The sequence below is a fragment of the Nuphar pumila genome, chromosome 10 (genome assembly GCF_984573655.1).
Source record: "Nuphar pumila chromosome 10, dmNupPumi1.hap1.1, whole genome shotgun sequence".
Classification (NCBI taxonomy): Eukaryota; Viridiplantae; Streptophyta; class Magnoliopsida; order Nymphaeales; family Nymphaeaceae; genus Nuphar; species Nuphar pumila.
The window spans coordinates 42,467,511-42,488,936 of NC_143258.1; the positions used below are offsets into that span (position 1 = coordinate 42,467,511).

A 21,426-nucleotide genomic window follows, 5' to 3' on the forward strand; every position below is an offset into this window, starting at 1 on the left:
TACTGACTCACTTGCACTACTTATTTGCTTGCACTACTTACGTGTTTGCACTATTTACCTGCGTGCATTGCTTACCTGTTTAACTGCATATCTGCTTTAAACTACCTAACCTACTGAATTAAACGTACATAATTCAGTTTCCTGTAGTCTCTTTTGTGCACCTACTAGTTTTTCGCAAAACTAACTCATTCTATGGGTACAGGTGATGATTAGGTACACCACGGGCGATGGCGTGATAGCAACATGGCTTCAAGACGTTCTTCTTCCTGCTCTTAGCTTGCGTCCTGGATGTTTGGGTTTTTGTAACGAATTTTTCTTGGGATATCCGAATTTTGTACTATTTGGAGAACTTCTTAAATGAAAGTGGCTTTTTCAAGTGTTTGCAAGTAGCATTGGTTGTGCGTTTTGGTTCTTTTAGCTAACACGCCCAAGGTTGTTAGCTTGCCTTTCTGAAATTAACAAAAGAATAGTCTTCCGCTGATTTCATAAACCATCTCTGAGATAAAGAGATTTCTTTTTAGTCTCTTGTCTGTTTTTCTGAAAGGTTTACAAGTTTGAAATTTTGGGGCGTTACAATATAGGTCCTGGACTGAGTCTAAATCCATATCAACTCGGATTAAAAGGATCTGATCTAATCTAAATCCAGAAAATGTAAAAATAAAGGTGAGTCATTTTTTGAAAAATGTGATTTTTGAGATAATTGTAACCCGATTTCAAAAAAATGAAATACGAATGTTCTTATAATTACGAGACGCATCTAATAGTATACTTAATTGATTTTTGCTTTCGAATTTCGTCTGAATTTTGCTTAAATTTAAAGGTTAAAAATGAAATGTTTTACAAATATTATTCATCTTGTTTTGGTCTTGTCAGTGAGCCCTAGGCCACGCCCAGACCCAACTAACATTGCTTATAATTAAAGTTATTTTTCATGATTTTTATCAACTTTATAAAACACAACCAAATTTCACAGTTTTTGAATTTAAAAACTAAGAAAAACACTTGATATTACACTCCTTGTTGGTGAGGGGTAAGCCATAGTTTTACACTACCGGATAAGCAACCGCAGGTTGGTAGGCTTATTCCAATGCAGCCAAGTCTCTTAGTTCAGGGTGGTTTCTCCATCCTTGTGGAAAACAAAATCTCTCTCTCTCTCTCTCTCTCTCTCTCTCTCTCTCTATATATATATATATATATATATATATATATATATATATATATATATATATATATATATATATATATATATATATATATATATATATGTGTGTGTGTGTGTGTGTGTGTGTGTGTGTGTGCGTGTGTGTGTGTGCGCGCGCACACTAATGAAGATAGGAAACTACTAACACTTTCTTTTCATATTTTTTAGACTTTTTTGTAGATCTGACCTTATGTTTTTATAAGGTTTCAAAAATCAATAGCCTACAATTTCATAAATTTTTGAGGCTTCAAATACCTTTTTTTCATCCAAAATGCATCATTTAAGTGTTAATTTTTAGAAAATAAATCATGTTGAACACATCTGTTAGGTCAAAATTTCTAAAAAAATAGCAAAATTTTGATAAATATTTTTTAGTGGGTAAGTTTGGGAGGTTTTTTATTGGGTAGGTTTTCATTCTCCTATATATATATATATATATATATATATATATATAGAGAGAGAGAGAGAGAGAGAGAGCATATTAGGCCCCATTTCTCATTCTGCCATATAGTTTTGAAGTGTCTTATGATAAATCTGAACCGTTAAATATGTTTAACATTCTCGATTTAGTATGAATCAACCCTAATGTTTTTTTTTTTGACAAAAAAAACATGTTTGTATTGGCCAAAAAAAACTGATACCTTCATAGCCATTGATTTTGGATCACCAAAAAAACCTGTATACAGGTCAGATTATGGTGATCCAAAAGCCGGTTCCCACTAAACAAAACCTATAGATTACATCTATGGTGTTAATTTAGTGGGAAAATGGCGAGTTTTGAGGTGGCAAAATGGGGCAGAACGAGAAAGTAGGCAAAAGGAACTGGCTTTTTGGATAACCGGAATTGGTATTAGGTTTTTGCGGTGATCCAAATCAATGGCTATGAAGGTATCAGTTTTTTTTGCCTGATAAAAATATATTTTTTCGTTGAAAAAACATGAACCAAGAGTCGATTCTCACTAAATCGAGCATGCTAAACACATCTAACGGTTTAGATCTATCATAAAACACTTCAAAACTATGAGACAGAATGGGGCAGAACAAGAAATGGGACCTAATATCTTTAGTTCTCATATATATATATATATACACACCAACCCCCTTACTGAAACTCATAAGGACAAAGCATGTTGACTAGCTTTAACCCCGTGGATATGTTTGTAATGACATGTTTAGTAGGAAATCAACCTTGAATCGTGTTTCTTTGGCTGTAAAGTCATTGATTTTTTGCTCCCTAAAGAACCTGTATAGACGTAGGAAGAACATATCCAAGGGCATGTTCCTATTCACCCACGTAGGTCACATCTGGAGGTTCCGATCTATGGAAAATGAAAGAATAAAAGGTTGGAATTATTCACTTATGGGTTTGAAGCTGTGAGTGTAGCCAACATTTCCAATATTTTCAATGGTATCGTATTTTCTAATAGAAGGCCATGGTTAGTTTTTTTTTTTTTATGACGAGGAACCCTTGCCGAAGCAAAGAAAAACCCTGGGTGGGGCGCCGTGACCAACCTGCCTTACGTCGCCCACCTCTGAAAGCTACGGACACACCCGTGTGCCAGTGGAGTTTGATCAGGGGTCTCATGGTTAGTTTTCGAAACTCTTTAATTTGTTTCTTTTTCTAAAATGAGGTCATGGTTAGTTAACTAGACCATCTGGTCATCTCTGCCATGATTTCTTTACTAAGAATCATTCTTTAAATCTAGTTATTTTGATTGAAAAATAAATCTGTTTTGTGGTAACTTTTCCCAGGTGGGAGGCAATTGGATTTAAATTCCTTTAGGGGCAGTTTGTTGCACCCTGAATGGAGAGAAAGAGGCCTCTCTCTTGGAGTCAAACGAATGCCCAGGTGGGAAAGAAGCTGTGGGGCCCGCAAATTAAATGACGGGCACTTTCATTACCAAAGAAGTTCCGCCCTACCATGTGTAACAGGGAGCTCCTTAGGGAGGTTTGCCCACCCCCAGGTAAGCCGCTCTCCTTCCAAAATGACACCAAGGGAGGGACGTGTTTTTTCATGGGGTGAGTTGTGAACCTCATTTTTATAGGAAATATATTTTTTCCCATTTATTATATGGGTCTCGCCACATAGACATGTTTATTTCACCCTCCTTGAAGTAGGAAAGAGGGCTTCTTTTCGGGCATGAAAAAACACCCTCTTAAAAATTTGTATATACATCAAAACCACTTAATCTAATGTGTTCTTTACTTGAGGGACTATGAGTGTTCCTTTGCGACTTACATTGTAAAGTTGTGTTTTTGTTGAGTCTAATGTAAGTTGCCCGGTTCAGGTGAATCAATACCTTGAAGAGAGCCCAGTATACTTTAACCGTAAATGCTTGCATGCATAATTGTGAATGAATTAAATACGTTGAGTTTTTCTTTTGTTCACCCTAGTTCTGATTGTCATTCTTCTCCCTCTATTCTTCTTTGCTATCTTGCACTCTGATTACAAGCTTTCACTACTGGCAAAAGACAAGTAGGCTTGTGGTAGTGAAAAAAGACCACTGGATTATTGAAAGAATTAGGCCCATGACAATGGGGATCACATCTATATGGTCAGATTTATAAAACATTAAGGGAAACTGTTCCCAAAACAACTCAAGCTCGAAAATTCCAAAGATGTGAGAGTCAATTTTAACACATGCCAATTTCTTTTGAATCTATAAGAAGAAAATTTTAATATGTTTTTTTTTTTTTAAAATAGCAAATTTAATATGTCAATTAAGGGGGGCTGTGAAGTTGCAAGTAATCTCATCCACATGATAAGATAATTGACAACTAAATGTTACCCCGTTGTATTAATAATAGCTACGGCCGAAAGCACACAGGTACATGATGCTTTTTAAAGCACCTTCATTTTGGTGTCGATTTAGCACGGCCTTCAGTTTTATCCTGAACCGCCCATGTCCACTACCAATTAGTCTACCTGACCATGATCAACATCATCAATTGTTTGTAGCTGTATTATCAAGTAACTAAGAGAGAGAGAGAGAGATCGTCTGTTACTGCCATGAACCTTTCGTTTTTTCCTTTAAAATTCAGAATTGTGCACACTCCACACCCCAAAAGTCGTACTTGAATGGAATTGGCATGTTTCTTCACTTTAAAAAGTGGGGATTGCACATACTGTAGCTAAAAGCAACTGCCACTAAGATGGATGTACTATAAATGGCCTTCTGTCACCCATGCATTCAACTCACCTGACTTTGAGCAACTCCTGGAAACAAAACAATCACAAACAACAATCCCAGCCTTTGAAGGTGTCGGTTTGTCCTGGTATACATGATACCCCTGAACATTCTCATTCTGTATTCCAGAAGACTAAAAATATACCACCCTGAAGTTGGTCCTTTCATTTTCAAGTATTTCACCCTTTAGGTTCATTGCATCAACTATATTACTGTATTAGTACTGCATGCTACAAATTTGCAACCATGAAAACTACAATGGTCTCACTGGTTTTCCTCATTTCCTTCCTTCTATTTCCATGTCCTCAAGGTAGAACTCATCCTCGAAGCAAACACTGGCATTTTCATGCTGGACCCCCTTCTTATTCTCCATCCCAACCCCCTAGTTCGGAACCTTCATACTCTCCATATCTGCCCCCTACCGGTGCACATTACTACCCTCCACCCCAGCCCTCTAGAGGTGCACCTTATTACCCTCCACCCCAGCCCCGTAGAGGTGCCCCTTATTACCCTCCACCCCAGCCCCCCAGTGCTGCACCAGAGCCTACTGGCGCGGTCTGCGGCGGCAACTCTTCTTACTCTCCCTGCATTTTTGATGTAAGATCATTTGGTGCCGTTGGGGACTCTGTTACCAATGACACTGAGGCGTTTAAGTTAGCCTGGGAAGCAGCTTGCCAAGCAAACTCAGCCATTTTATTTGTTCCTGCTGGTCACACTTACCTGGTTCAGCCCACCATATTTTCTGGTCCTTGTCAAGAAGGACTTGTATTTCAGGTGGGTGTGAGTTCAACTTATATGACCCTCAGAGTATTTCTACTAAAATTTATGCTTTTTAATCATCTTTGAAGGTCGACGGTGTTATGACTCCACCAGATGGGCCAGATTCTTGGCCTGAAAAAAGTAGCAAAAGGCAATGGCTTGTGTTCTACAGAATACATGGAATGACACTCAAGGGACAGGGGATAATAGATGGAAGAGGTGAAAAATGGTGGAACCTTCCTTGCAAACCACACAGAGTATGATACTCTCTCTCTCTCTCTCTCTCTCTCTCTCTCTCTCTCTCTCTCTCTCTCTCTCTCTCTATATATATATATATATATATATATATATATATATATATATATATATATATATATATATATATATATATATATATATATATATATATATATATATATATATATATATACTCTGAAAATTCATTGGGTTGATCCATTTGGTTATGATCCCTGCAGGGAGTCAATGGAACCACATTACCTGGGCCTTGTGATAGTCCTATTGTAAGAATCCCATGGCTTGATCATGTTCCTCCAGTCAATACAGAGAGAACTGATTGAATGTGATAATAATGTTGTTCTTTTTCTTATGGTATAGGCCATTCGGTTCTTCGAAAGCTCGAATTTAACAGTGAAAGGAGTGAAGATGATCAACAGCCCTCAGTTTCATTTCCGATTCGATAGCTGTACTTCTGTTATTATTGACAGCATTTCGATAAGCTCACCGGCTTTAAGTCCAAACACAGATGGGATTCATATTGAGAACACACAGTCTGTAGGAATTTACAACTCACTGATATCCAGTGGTAAGCTCTTGCCTCAAAAGTTCCTCAGCTTCATCCTTGGTTCTCGACTTACAATGTCAAACTCTCCCAGGTGACGATTGCGTGTCCATTGGAGCAGGATGTTTAAATGTTGATATTCGAAATATCACATGTGGGCCTAGCCATGGAATCAGGTAGACCCTCTGCTTAGAAATACTAATTATTCTTTCAAATTTATGCAGCAACAGGAAGAACTCTCTAAAAGAATTTTAGAACATTACGGAAGTTTTCCAAGAGAGAGAACATAAACTTGTCGTTCAAATGCTTTTCTGCCATTGTTATCTTTTTACCTTTAAAATATGTTTTCATTTTTTTAAGGCTCTTCTTAAAGTGAATTTTGAAAACTCAAACTCCCATTGTTAAATGAGCAATGGCCAATTAAAATGGAAATTAGTCCTGCTCAACTTCTTTTCCACTGCTTTTCTCATGTACGCTAACAAAATTCAATTCTTATTGAACTCTTCAGCATTGGAAGCCTTGGCAATCACAATTCACATGCCTGCGTGTCAAACATAACTGTAACTGATGCCATCATCAAACACTCAGATAATGGTCTAAGGATCAAGACATGGCAAGGAGGGAGTGGCTCAGTTTCATCTGTAAATTTCAGAAATGTGGTTATGGACAAAGTGAGGAACCCAATTTTAATAGATCAGTACTACTGTCTTAGCAAGAGTTGCACAAACCGGACTTCTGCTGTGCTTGTATCAGACATAGCTTACCGAAGTATAAAAGGCACTTACGATATCCGGAGCCCGCCAATGCGATTTGCTTGCAGTGACTCAGCTCCATGTACCAACATAACATTAGCAGATATTGAGCTCCTGCCTTCCCAGGGTGAATTACTACAGGATCCCTTCTGTTGGAATGTTTATGGCGAGTCGCAAACTCTCACTATCCCCCCAATTTCATGCTTACTAGAAGGACTTCCTATAAGAACCATAGAGAGTTCAATGGAAAGATGCTGAACTAATTTATGAAGGACTGTTAATACATAGTTATGCTGCAAGAAATATGGAAGTTATGAGCTTCCTTTCTGGTGTAAAATGTTAGTGCTAATTAGTAAAAAGAAACAAACATAGTTCTTAGGTAGAGCAACTCTTAATACCGTATGTAGTGTACCAACCAATGAAGTTGATTATTGTCAAATCTTTCACTACTATATTTGTGGATGATGGTAAAAAGTTAAATGAACTAATGTTGAGATCATTAATGTCGAACATTTCACTACTATGCTTGTGGGTGATGGTAAAAATGAAATGAACTAATGTTAGAACCAGTACTTTTCAGAAACTTTAAATTGATTTCTTTGAATTTTCCTCAGAGAATCTTGGAGTAAATAAGTTAAATGTCATTTAATAAGAGGAAAGGTGAAGCCACCATTAGTACTTGACTAAAAAGAGGAAAAAGGTCCAGCTTTTGGTCACCATGATGAAGCTAAAGTAGGTATGAGCCGATGGGGACCCAAGGAGAGTGGAACCTTAGTTGACAACCAATGACTTAACTCAGTTCAATCTTAACTCGTTACTCGGTGAAAAGCAAGTCACCAGTTAGCTGAATGTGCATTGGATGTCATGTGAAAGGTGACCAAGTTCATGAACTCCAATGATTACGGTGCAGTCTGAATATTACAGTTTTGAAGAGGGTTACTGAGGAAATTAGATGGCATGGCAACATTGTTTCCATTATTCACGTGGTGAACAGAGGACTTTCTCCTACAGCCCAAATTGTCTTTTCTGCTCTGTTAATGATGGAGAGATCTTGTGTTTAATATCCAAAAGAAACTAAACTATGTGCATAAAACAATAACTGTTATTAAGTTTTATCATTGCACTATCCGGCATGCTAAATTGGCAATTTGGGAGTAGGGAAGGATCTCATGGTCATGCACGAGCGTCAACCATGAAAAGTATAATACATGTTTATGCAAAAGCAACCTGTGGCCAAACAACACATGAGATTAGACCCCTCGCACCCAATAAGAATATATGCAAAATCCATGAAATAGGACATGACCTGACCATCTGATGTACATCCGTCACTAGATTTACATAAGACTAACAAAAACTTTGATTATCTAAAAATATCTAGAGCAGAGAAATAACAGGAAATTCAAATAAACTAGGTAACTGGGCTCTCTGATTTGGACTCTTAACCCTCTCTCATCTATATATAGAGAGATGTTACAATATGATTCAGGTTTTCTATTTGGATAAGCATTTAACTAGCTAGGAAAGCAAATCCTAATCTTACTAAATTGTTAAAATGAGATCCTGATCAATTACTTGGATTTAATATCTATTACAAAGTACTCAATACAAGAAAATGTCTAAACTAAAAGTATGGATATCAAATAATCCCATGAACCCAGTTCAGTGGGCTTCGCTCCTGCAACACCACCTCAAGTACATGAATATCCGGGCATTGATATCTTGAATATGGATATGAGATGGATATCCCATTTTCATTGTACTAGTTCAATAAGTTGGAGAAACAAAAAGGTACACCCCTTTTCTGCTGATTTAAGACATCTTTCAATTTGCAATTTTGCAGTATGTAATTTTCGTGGACAAGGGCATTGTTTACCTTGTTATAGCCAGACATATGACACATGTAACCATTATCCATAGAAGTGCAGCATCCCACTACCGTGTCATTCATGTCAGTTTTCAAATTCGATGGCATGAGGCTGCTGTTGAGAGAGATAAGCCACAGGTACCCAAATCACAATCCACTAATTCTGTATTTAAATGTCAATGCAATGCAGGGAACCCTTTGCAGCGCCATGGTGCTGAATATCGCCAGCCCAAATAGAGGCAGTGTAAAGAAGGGGGTAGTTGGCCTCTCTCTCTCTCTCTCAACCCAAATAAGCTCATGCATTGCATCTTGGCTGATGTGTACGCAATTTTGCGCCTCTGCTGCCCTGGTCTCCATCGCCTTCAGCCGCCCTCTCTTCCTCTTGACCCCTGGCTGAATTTGTCAGATTTTCGTTCTTTTTTGGACTTTTGTCTATGTTTTTCTGTTTGCTTTCGTGTTTTCGGCCCTTGGTTTGATTCTGCTGTTTGTTTGCTCGCGGGCTCAACGTTTGTTGACCCTTTGTCTTAGTAATGTTGATGTTTCGTTCGTCTCTCTCTCTCTCTAGGGGTAATTAAATTGGTCTATGTTTGGCAAACTTTTGTAAAGATTTATATTTTTGTAAGAATGCTTATAATATGAGTTTTCCATTTCTAATTTGTGGGTGCTGTGAGTATTATAAGTGTCTTTCCCAAGGTCATGCGATGGTTAAATCAAATTACATCCACGCCCATCTTGAAAATCAGCCTTTTGTGACTTATGATTTAGATATGATTACTTATTTTTATAATTAATTAACCAAATTAAATGGAACCAACTAAAATTGTTCATACTGGCTATAGCCCATAGAATGCTGACCTAGAGTCAGGCTAACAATACTTATGGTGCGATATAGCAATGCTATTTTCAACACTTCTTAAAATCAAAGCTAGTGACCACCAACTTTCCATATCTCATTCATCGGTTCGGATTCACTGATCTGAAAGAGACGGTTCCACCCCGTAGTGAAAGTAGAAATCACTGTTTCGAAGTAAGATTGTTTTCTCATGATTTTATTGTGAGATGACTGGTAAATGGTTTGGTCAATAGAGGGGATTGAATGTGATCACTGGACTAAAAGAGTTGTGCTACTTTGATTGAGATGTCTTGCACTTTGGAAAAAACAGTTATTTTGTCAAATTAAACCCTATAGAGATTATGTATCTACATTGTTAGTAGAAAATAAGTTTTTCGATCATGTGACAAAGATGCACATAATGGTTTTTGAAGAGCTTTAAAAATCAAATTTTATACATTTTTTTAGAGAGAGAGAGAGTATCACACTTTCGCATGAAAAAAAAAACAACACATGATCCAAATTGCAATCCTTAGAAAACAATGTTGAAGACATTTATGGGGTCACATTGAGCAAATGCAACCTACACCTATGATTTCCAGAGAGAGAGAGAGGGGGGGGGGATTATTTTAGAAAATTTGGGATTTTTTCCTTGTGTATTATCTTTTTATTTTTGGCAATTTTTTAACTACAAAAACAACTTTGTAAGGTTCACTATTCGCGGTCGGTCAATATTGCTCCACTCTCTCTAAGTTGAAAGGTAGTGGTAGCAAGTTTGTCCAAGTGGGATAGAATGATGTCCAATAGAATGGCACAGAATATATATATATATATATATATATATATGGAATAATTTAGGTGCACTGAAGAGAGAGAGAGAGAGAGGATGATTGGTAGCTATGAAGGGAAGTGTGCGTGCTTCCAGTGGGGTTGGCCAAATATCTCTCTCTATCTCTATTTCTCTCTCTATGGGTGCGAGTGGTTGTATTAGGCACGCGCAACGGCTAGCAAGAAATCATGGGCTGACGTGCATTTAGAAAGGCAAAAAGAAGGCGGTGCACGAGCCTCCTTTCCTCCTAATTTTTCTTCTTCTTTTTGGGGTTTCTCCTTTCCAGTCATCCTCTTAGTAAAATGGCTTACGCCAACTAACATACTTAATTGACTCCCAAAAGCCAAGTCCTTCCACGAGGGGGCCATGATCTCATCTTGTCTTGGGTAATCAAATCTTTTTTGAAAAAAAAAAAAATTTATTTTATCCAAAGACTAATGGTGGTCCCACATCTTGCATGGAAAAATGGCCCCACCATGAGAGGATCATGGTGGCCGTCAGATTTTTGAGATCGATGGCCTACATCTTGGGATCGGCTATCTTAGTAATTAATTTCTAAATGACACCATAATAAATTTGTATGTATATATACATGTTGCCGGTGTCCTGCGTAGCATAAGATTGGCAAATAAATATGGTTTGAGTGCTAAATGATTAGGGCATTAGCATGTTGTTTGTCAGGTTCAGCTAGTGTAAGAGGGATTGCAAAGATAAAGAATTTCATCATGGAAAAATTGAAACTGATCAATTTTTGTATTGGATTAAAGTGTGCTGTTTTTTTTTTATATATTTACACCGAGAAACCGCCCCGAGGAACAGAGACCGAGAAACCGCCCCGAGGAACCGAGACCTAACCACGCTGGCTCTGCCTGCTGTACTTACGGTCGCTGTCTTGACAGCATAAAACTCTATGAGCTTACCCCTTTCCCCCAAGAGAGTGGCCATGCTTGGGCTTAAATGCTCTATGATTGCATGGTTCTTGATGAAATACCAATCTAGGCTGTTGAAAACCAGGTGCATGCTCGAATCTACAGTGGAACCCACAATTCAGGTAAAAGAAGTGCCTTCAGAGAAATCAGATCTTAACTACTATATTTATTTAGATCAACGGTCCACGTTTCAAGCTTAGACAATACATAAACCACCACTTTGGCTACCTACAAGATTCGCTCAAAAAGTGACCACATATTGATACAAGTACTTTTTCGAGTGATGTAAAAGCACAAAAATAGGGAAGCAAAACATATATATGATAGTGGTCCAAACAACTAACCAGCCATAATCTTCATCCTCTTTTGGCGATGGAGGATCTTTTGTACACAATAATATTGCACCTTTTGCTTATCAAAAAACTAATAATAATATTGCACTTTTTTCACAATAATCTACTACTCAGTTATTGCCTAAAAGTGTCTACGTCCTAGAATTAGGATTCTATATGGATCGGATCAGGCAGCTCCAGATCCAATACCTAATGGGCCTCAATTGGGTCCTGGTCCAAGTCTTACAGAGAGGAACTAGGGAGGGATGTTTGATGAAGATACAAAGAGGGTTATCTGATTAAGGTCAATCTTTTGTATTTGCATTTTCTTCTTTTGGATCAACAAATTTCCGGCATGCAAGAGATGGTGATCGTAATATGAGTAGAAGAATGGCTAAGTGAGAGAAAATGCATTCCTTCGTATGAACCATATGCACGATTAATGGAGCAAACAAATTATATGTCCACAACAGTTCCGCACACCTGGTTAGGTGTGCAGGCTTAAGACATTCACAACAAAACAACAATAACTACGCCTTCATCCCAAAACAATTGGGGTCGGCGATATGAACCAAAAAAGAAAATCATTCTGGGTCTTCCACATGAATCCTTCTCCTCCAATCATTTCTATCCAATGCCATGTCCTCGGTGAGGTTCAAAGCATTCATATCCTTTCCTATCATCTCCATCCATGTCTTTCTAGGCCTACCCCGACCTCTTTTAACTAATATATTTTTTCATTTCTTCATCCTTCTAACTGGAACATCATTAAGCCTTCGACGAATATGTCCAAACCACCATAAATGATTCTCTCTCATCTTATTTTCAATGGGTGCAATGCCTACCTTTTTACGTATCTCTTCGTTCCGAATCTTATCTTTTATTGTATTTCCACACATCCATTTAAGCATACGCATCTCAGCTACACTCATTTTTTGAATATGATGTCTCTTGGCAGCCCAACATTCCATACCATATAGTAAAGCGGGCCTAATAGTCGTCCTATAAAACTTTTTCTTCAACCGCAATGGCATTCTACGATCGCACAACACTCCAGTTGCACTTTTCCATTTCATCCACTCAACCTTTATCCTATGATTTACATCTCCATCAATTTCTCCATACTTTTGAATGATAAATCCTAAATATTTGAAACAATCATCCACCAGTATTTCTTGCTCACCAAGCTTCACTACACTCCCATCACTATTTCGTTGCTTACTAAACCGACATTTCATATATTCTGTCTTACTCTTACTCAACTTAAAACCTCTTGCTTTCAATGTCTATCTCCATAATTCTAACTTAGCATTAACCACAGCTCTAGACTCATTAATCAAAACAATATCATCAACAAACAACATACACCACGACACATTTTCTTGAATTGATCTCGTAAACTCATCCATCACTATAGCAAATAGGAAAGGGCTTAAAGCAGATCATTGACGTAACCCAACCGTTATAAGAAAATTGGTTATCACCCCTCCACAAGTGCGGACATTGGTTATTACTCCGTCATACATATCTTTAATTATACTAATGTATTTGAGAGAAACACCTTTCTTCATCATTGTTCACTAGAGAATGTCCCTAGGTACTTTATCGTATGCCTTCTCCAAATCAATAAAAACCATATGCAAATCTTTGTTCCTCTCTCTATATCTCTCAATAAGTTGTCTAAGAAGATGTATAGTTTTCATAGTTGATCTTTCAGGCATAAAACCAAATTGATTCTCCGATATCATGACAACCTTCCTCAACCTAGACTCAATCACCCTCTCCCAAAGTTTCATAGTATAACTTAGCATTAGCCCCAGCTCTAGACTCATGAGGCAAAAGACATTCAAGTTAAATAATGTTTGTAAGTTCGATACCTAGGGTTATGGATGGCAGTGGAAAGGGGAAAAATGGGGCCCCACCTCGCCTCGTTTGGATAGGGGATGGAGGACATGAAACGGAGATGGAGGCAGGGATGGAGGTTAAAATCAAAACCCGTGCGAGGATGGACTTACGCTTTCCTCCACCTCGTCTTACTCCGCCCCGCCCTGTCCCCCCGATCCCTGCTAATAAAATGCTAAAATACTCTTTAAGGATGACAATGGACTGAGGGGAAACAGGACCCGCTTTGTCCCGTTTGGACCGAGGATGAAGGACGTGAAACACAGATGGAGGAAGGGATGGAGGTTAAAATCAAAACCCATGCGGGGATGGAGACGGGGATAGAGGGTCAAATTTTAAAATGGGGTGGGGGTGGAGGCCTTGTCCCCCGTCCCCCTCTCCGGTCCACTGTCATCCCTACTTAGGGTGTGCGTCCCTTGCCGCAAGCCTGAAGCCAATGAGAAACTATATATACCATGTGAGCTTGGGTAGTACTTGTGGAGTTTTACACCACGTACACTGAAGCAAGGCCATGGCAAATGTGACACCCAAATCAAAATGGTGGTTCCCCATTTTATCAAAAAGAAAAGGAAAAAAATAAATTCTACAAACCATTTTAAAAAATATTGGATGTTATGTGTTAGGAGGTCCAAGTACAATACAAATTGGTCGCCTAGAGTTTGGATAACACAAGGATGTTAATTTTGATATATATATATATATATATATATATATATATATATATATATATATATATATATATATATATATATATATAGTGTGTGTGTGTGTGTGTGTGTGGTGAGGGGCAGAGCCAGAATTCTAACTTAGGGGTGGGCACAAATGCAAAGTAAAAAAATTAATTACTAATAAATTATTCTAATTCATGATATTAAAAAAAACAAAACTCTAATCCTGCAAGCTTCATAAATTAAAACCACAACCAAATATTATGTCATTCTAAAAAAACCAAATCAAAACCTCAATTCCAACAAACATAAAAAATTATGATTTATGTTAATTAATAAAAAATGTCTAATATTCTAATCAAAATCAAATCATAAATATTCATCGATTCATGTCTAATGGTAATTAAAAAACACGCATAAACCCTATAACCATAAACTATCAGTTTATGACGATATAAAAACACCAAATCAAAACCCTAAATCCTAACAAGCATCATTCATAAATATTCTAATTAAAAAAACTCCAAATTAAATATGTAAGCTTTTAACAAACCAAAATAAAAAATTTAAATTCTTATAAAAGTCAAAGATTTAAAGATTTGATAACCAAAATTAAGCCTTCATAATGGAATCATGCTTAATGATAATTGAAAAAAAAATAGCACAAAATACCCTAAAACCTTAATTACATACATATTCAAGTCATTTGGAAAAACCCTAATCAATATATACCCAAAGTCCAAACAAAATCATAGATTTAAGCCAATTGAAAAAAAACTCTAATATTCTAACCAAAACAGAATGTTCATTACTCGTGCCTAATGCTAACTGAAAAAAAAAAAACCAAGAAACATTAACAAAACATTCATAGTAATTAAAAAAAAAAACTACATCAAGAACCTAAACCCTAACAATACATTAGTCTAATTGAAAAAAAACCTTGAAATCATAACTCTATCAAATCTTTTGAAAAAAAAGTTTGGAAAGAAGACAATGTCTCAACCACCAGGGCTCGGGTTATGCAGCAGAAAGGCTGCCAGATGGTGGACAGCCGAACCTAATCTAGTAAAGTTTAGAGAGAGAGAGAGCATCAAGGAGTGTTGCACAGCTGTTAGTGCTAAGTATGAGAGAGAGAGAGAGGGTTGGGGATGTGGGAGGAGGAGGGGCGTGGGTCGGATCAAGGTGTGCCCACCTTGACCCGACCATACATAGAGTCAGGGTGGGCACTAGCCAACCACTCAGATGAGTCAGGGTGGGCACTACCCAACTAGATCTGAACCCGTGTGTGGTGCTACTGAAGGCATGGAATTTTTTAGTATATATCACTTTTTTCATATTTTTTGGTATCAGACCTTATGGATGCAATCTATAAGTTGTTTAGTAAAAAAATAGTTTTGAATCATGTGATTGTGACATGTAAATAAGCTTTTCAAGTGCTTCTAAAATCAATGGCCAACAGTGCACTAAAATTTCACTACTCAAAAAATCATATTTTTAGGTACAAATAATACGATCCAAGGTTTATTCCGTAGAAAACAAACCATGTTGAAAGCATCTATGTAGTGGAATTGAGTCGATAAATTGCTGAATCCTATGATTTTCAGCTCAATAATTTTGTGCCTTTCCTATACATACACACAAGCATGTACGAGAGAGAGAGAGAGAGAGAGTTAATGGATTAAAGCAGGTTCTTAGGCAAACAACAATGGTAACATATATTCAATGCCACACAAAATCATGAATACATGGATCATTTACTTATAAAATAGCATGTTTGACTCATGGAACTGAGAATCTTACTCCATGGAATGATTTTTTTCTTTTATCATTTCTTTTTTTGATTTGACAGCTAAGTTGGTGATCGCCCTTTGCTAGTAGGGATGGTAAAAGAGCTGTATGAGATCTTGAAGCTGGAATGAGCTCAAGTTGGCTCACTTACCAAAGAAAGACGTTCGAAGCTGGAAGTAATAGGATTTGAATTCTAGAATTGTTGAGCCAAGCAATATCTGGCTCTTAAAAAACAAAAGTGCTTGAAAACTGAAAGCAATAGAATTTGACTTCTAAACCTATTGCTTGCAAGTAATAGGATTTGAAGTCTAGAATCATTGAGCCAAGCAACAAGTGACTCATTTAAAAAAAAAAAAAACTTGTTTGAAAACTGAAAGCAATACCATTTGAATTCTAAACCTATTGCTTGCAAGTAAAGCACTTCATTCATTTGTTCTGCACTACACTATGTAGTAAAAATTAACAAAGACGTAGATGGCACACACTTTTGGCACCATCCATGTTTAGGCCGAGACTAGAAGTGCGATGACAAACATGGCCAATTCATGACTCATAATATGACAAATCTGGCCATTTGATTTTTTCCTTCATGCCTTTCTGTTGCCTGAAAAATTAGGCACCTTGATTAAACGACTTATCTAAATTGTCATCTGAAAAAGTTGTTGGAAAAAGTTTCAAAATATAATATATTTGTAAAGTTTTGGTGACGTATTGTTTTCCACCAAAAGTGCTTTGAAAATATTTAGTCTCATATCTAAATGGGAGAAATTTTTCTGGTGGCTTAAATAGAGTGTGTGTTATCTATTCTTTACTTTGGTAAACCGTGTACGTTAGGGTGACTTGCGAATATTGTTATGTTGTGCACGTGTGGTGCTAAAGTTTGCTTCATGTGCAAGAGCGCTTGAGGTACAATTTGGCATTTTAATAGCACATTTTGCATTCACATGCTTACAGTGGTGTGAGGCACATGTGAGGTGCTAAAGTTTGCTTTGACCAAGCCATTTTTTGATTTTTCATTTTTCAAATGGTTTGAACATTTAAAAGACTTTAAAAATGCATTTATATAGCATTTAAGGGGCATTGTGACTGTTGGACGGTTTTAGAGGTCCTTGATCGTTAGTCAAAGGTGGGTGACCGTTCAGGATCATTTTCATCCAAAATTCAAACATTTGAATTTATGGCCTTTAATTTCATTTATCACAAAAACATCTTGATCATCCTAAAGTCTATAAATTTCATCATTTTTCATCTTTTGAATCATCATATTTTTCTGAATTCTTAAGCTTTATCTTTCCATTTTTTTGTTCTCGATTTGGCTTGCCAAGTTCAAGTGTGGGAGAGGTTACTTGATCTTGCGAAGCAGTGACTCTCTTAAGGTTCAAGCCTACTTGTATCCTGAAAACTCAATCGTAACAAACCTTTTCATATCTTCTAAATTCTCGAAGTGGGACGATTGAAGTTCTAAAGATAGCGATCTTAAGAACGTGCCTCTAAACTTAGAATCTTGTTTTTCCTAAATCTTGTTTTGGTTACCACTTATTCCAACAAAAATCAGGTACCAGGTAAGTTGTCACGTAATAATATCACCTAAAAAAATCAGGTACCATGTAAGCTGTTGATGAAAAAATCAAGTGTCATGTATTGTCACCTGAAAAAATCAATGAATTTGACCAAAGAAAAGAGCAAAACTGTCAAGAAAAAAGTAAATTGGTCATGTTTGTTATATTTTTTAGTTCGTAGTCAGTTATGGTTGTGCTAAAAGTTAGCGCCATCTACGCCATTGTCCGTAATAAAAATAGATCTAAAGTATGCTCGTTGCTACTTAATGAGTCTAACCATATGAGCTGAGTTTAGCAAAACACCTATCATTTGTTTCATCGCATGCAGCCTATTTTACGAGAGAGCCAAGCACGAACCAGCCATGAGTGGCTTGTCTCATTTCCCAGCCCTGTTTGCTAGGGTAGGGACGAAGACCACTTTGACTAGAGATAGTTGACTCCAAAATGAGAAAAGGGCAGCCATTGCATTTTTATCATGTCTTCTCTATTTTTTTAAACAATAATGCTTATCTCTTGATACCAGTGAATCTTGGTCACAAGATTGACCTGTGATCAACAATCATAACTACTTTCTCAACTGCCATTGTTCATCCTGGCCTGTGACCAAAGCAAATGTGCCCTTAAGATGCTTTCAGTTCCATGAACCAAAACACCCTAAGTTCTGTAAGCAGAGACTTGATACAAATGCCATACAAGCAAGACGAGCTTGATATGGTTGAAAACATGTTTGCTTTGGTTACAGATAGAATGAGCAACCACAGATGAGAATCCAAAAGTGGGGAATCTTGTGACCAACTTTCAAAGGAGTCGAGAGAGAATCATTTTCAAGTGAGAATCACAATGACAACTTGCACTTCCACATTTTTTCACTAAACTTGAGAAAATGTTGTGATTGTGATTGGCAATCTCAGAATGCTCTGATAAAATCTAAGAACCACAAGGCTTTCAAAAGTGGCAAACAGTGTACTACCTGCACTTGATTCAAGTGCCAAGTAGAATCATGCATCCAGTCAGGGCATGCTTTGAAATATATATAGGATGTTGTAACAAACCCGGTTTGGGTCGAGCCTGGCCCAAATTGCGGCTGCGATTCACATGGATTGCACCTTATATATATATATATATATATATATATATATATATATATATATATATATATATATATATAGGCCTTTACACATATGTATGTATATGCATACATACACATATATGTAGTGTCATAAACAGAAAATCAATGTAAAGTGCACGTGTGCGACGGAAATAAATAATATGTATGCTTTTCTTTTAAATCTCATAAGTAACGATTGCAATGATCACATATAAAACATACTCTTGCCATAAAATAAAAGTTTAAATCTGATGTACCCCTAAAGAGCCATGCGTACATCGATTTTTCATACTTTAAACATGGAAAATCGAATCAGATTTTATGGATTCCTTTAAAAATCTCATCTAAATCCGATTTAGGCTCTTTTTCCCCAATTGAATCAAAAGAAAGAATCCGTACTTTGTTTGAAGATTGAGAAAAACTGAAAAAATCGTCGGATGCTCGGAGAAGAAGGTGGATCTCCTCATTCTTCTTCTTTTCCTTCCTCTCTCTCTCTCTCTCTCTCTCTCTCTCTCTCTCTCTCTCTCTCTCTCTCTCTCTCTCTCACTCTCTCTCTTTTCTTCCTTTTTTTTTGAAGTTTTTATAATGAGGGACTCTAGAGAGTGCCTCTAGGGTTTTCTAATAGGGGCCCGAGATAGAGCTTTTCATATTGGAGTGTATCTCCAACTCTCTTTCCTTATCTCTCTAGATTTTAGTTTGACTTTTCAAACTTCTTTCCTTTTTCTTAATACTTACCTTCTTTTTTTTTATCTCAGGGCAACTATGAACTCTCCTAGAGGGTGGCTCTCCCCTTTAGAAAACCTAGCTACTCTCACCCAATAAATTTCAGAATTTATTAATTTTAATATTAAAATAATTAATTATTTGTTATTTAATAATTACTCAAAAAATTTTACAGTTTGCATTATCCCTCTGAGAGTCTTTTTAACATTAAATATCTTCAAATTAAATCTTAAACTGATTTTACAACTTTAATTTTATTTCATCTATATCTAGATCCAAGATCTAAAATCTATATAGATCTTAAACTAGATTAGATTCAAATTAATATGGATCTTGGACTGAGTTCAAATCCATAGTAACATGGATCATATGGATCTGATCCAATCCAGACCCGGTCTCATTGAAGCGGGTCTTTTTTGAAAAAAATATGATTTTTGGGTCAACCGTAATCTAAATTCAGACAAATAAAAAATTGTTGAATTCATAATTTCAAGACACATCTAACGATATATAATTTGATTTTTGCCTCTGAATTTTGCTTGAATTTAACCCAAATTTTTCTTGAATTTTGTTTGATTTTAAAGGTTGAAAATAAAAAAATTTATCACCTTTTAATTGGCTCATTTAGGTCTTGCCAATGAGACTTTGGCCAAGCCCAGACTCAAATATCATAACCTAGCATCGAGTGTTTTACCGATGTTCCTACAACACTTAGCCAAATTTTCAAAAATTTCAAAGTCTGGCATAGTATAAAAATACACGATATTACAATCACTCTATAGACCATAGTTGGCAAACCCGACGATCCGACTCAGGAATCATTCAAGTCGGATCGAATCGCTCAGTAATTGGGCCATCGATCCAGCCCAAACTTGTTTTAGCCATGTTCGGGCGTAGATCAGCTACGAATCGCTCAACTCGACTGACTCAGGCGAGTCAACCGATTCAATCCTAAATTAGGCTGAATCGCCTAATTCAAGACTGAGCCATGGCTCAGCGAATCGATACGGATTCTTCGAGTTGTCTTAGATTTTGAACTAGTTCACTTTTATACGAACTGGTTCACTGCTTTAAAGTCACATTTTTTTCGAGAAGGCTCTCGCCCCTTCTACGAGTCGAACCCTAGGGCGACAGTCAGCGACCACCAGCAGCCGCCATCCCTCATGCTGCCGCCAGCCAGGTGCTCTCTCTTTATCTCTCTGCGAGGCGAGGTGATCCTATGCTCTCTCTCTCTCTCTCTCTCTCTCTCTCTGAGGCGAGCTTATGCTCTCTTTCTCTACAAGGTGAGTTGATGCTCACTCTCTCTCTCTTTACGAGGCAAACGTCTGAGAGGTGAGCCGATGCTCTCTCTCTCTTTGCAAGGCGAGCATCTAAGAGGCGATACACGATGCACATTTAGAGGTTTTCATGCATAATGTTGTTAGAAAGGTGATGAATCTAGTGATTTTCAATTTTTAATGCATAATGCTGTTAGAAATTATTAAAACTTAGAAAGGTAGTGAATCTAGTGATTACTGGTTTACTTGTTCATTTTATCTTGTTTTATTTCTACTTGTGTAACATAATTATTAATATTCATTTCACAATTTTCATTATTGTTCTTATGTATACGGCTATGTCAGTTATGAAGCTTATTTATTTTTTATGCAGATATTTTGTAGTTATTGTTCTTTGATGCTTTGATTTAGTGAATTTGCTGCTTGGAGCTTGACTATTTGCATTCACATTATAGTAAACATAGTGTTATATTTACTATTTAAAGTATTATTTAAAAAAACACTAAAAAAATTGTGTCCTAACCTGTCTGAGTTAACGAGTCGACCTGAGAGTCAAGGGTCGGGCGATCTGAGCCCGAGTCACGAGTTTGCCAACTATGCTATAGACCACCTTTTATGTGCTCCTACATTGGTTGTCGGGTGCCATATTCATCTTTGCATATGTGCAAAGTGGTTTCTAAGTTTTCTTTGTGTGTTAGTCCTAGAGTAATCTTTTGATACTTTTCATGCAACCATTATTCTCATGGGCAATGTGTTGTTTGCAACTTCTGCTTGTTTGTGTCAAACATTTTCTGTTGGGATTGTTGATTTGGTCATACTCATACATACACATGTACATGCATTGCACCAACCTTGAACTGTCCCCCCCCCCCCCCCCCCGCCGATATATATATATATATATATATATATATAT

General features: G+C 37.0%; 1 protein-coding gene across 1 annotated transcript; it reads left to right on the plus strand.

The window, feature by feature from the left end:
• The first annotated feature begins 4,635 nt into the window (after positions 1–4,635).
• LOC149826749 (polygalacturonase At1g48100-like) lies at positions 4,636–7,164 on the plus strand. Its single transcript, XM_090018374.1, has 7 exons — positions 4,636–5,163; positions 5,238–5,405; positions 5,625–5,669; positions 5,764–5,971; positions 6,042–6,123; positions 6,456–6,922; positions 7,103–7,164. Exons 1-7 carry the CDS (start codon positions 4,636–4,638, stop codon positions 7,162–7,164), a joined length of 1,560 nt encoding a protein of 519 aa, XP_089874500.1.
• The last annotated feature ends 14,262 nt before the right edge of the window (positions 7,165–21,426 follow it).

Excerpts from the sequence above, each read along its gene's own strand:
- LOC149826749 (XM_090018374.1), top strand. The coding sequence starts at position 4,636 with ATGAAAACTACAATGGTCTCACTGGTTTTCCTCATTTCCTTCCTTCTA. Across the intron at positions 5,406-5,624 it reads TTCCTTGCAAACCACACAGA|GGAGTCAATGGAACCACATT; the intron begins GTATGATACTCT and ends TGATCCCTGCAG. Across the intron at positions 6,923-7,102 it reads CTTACTAGAAGGACTTCCTA|GTAGTGTACCAACCAATGAA; the intron begins TAAGAACCATAG and ends TTAATACCGTAT.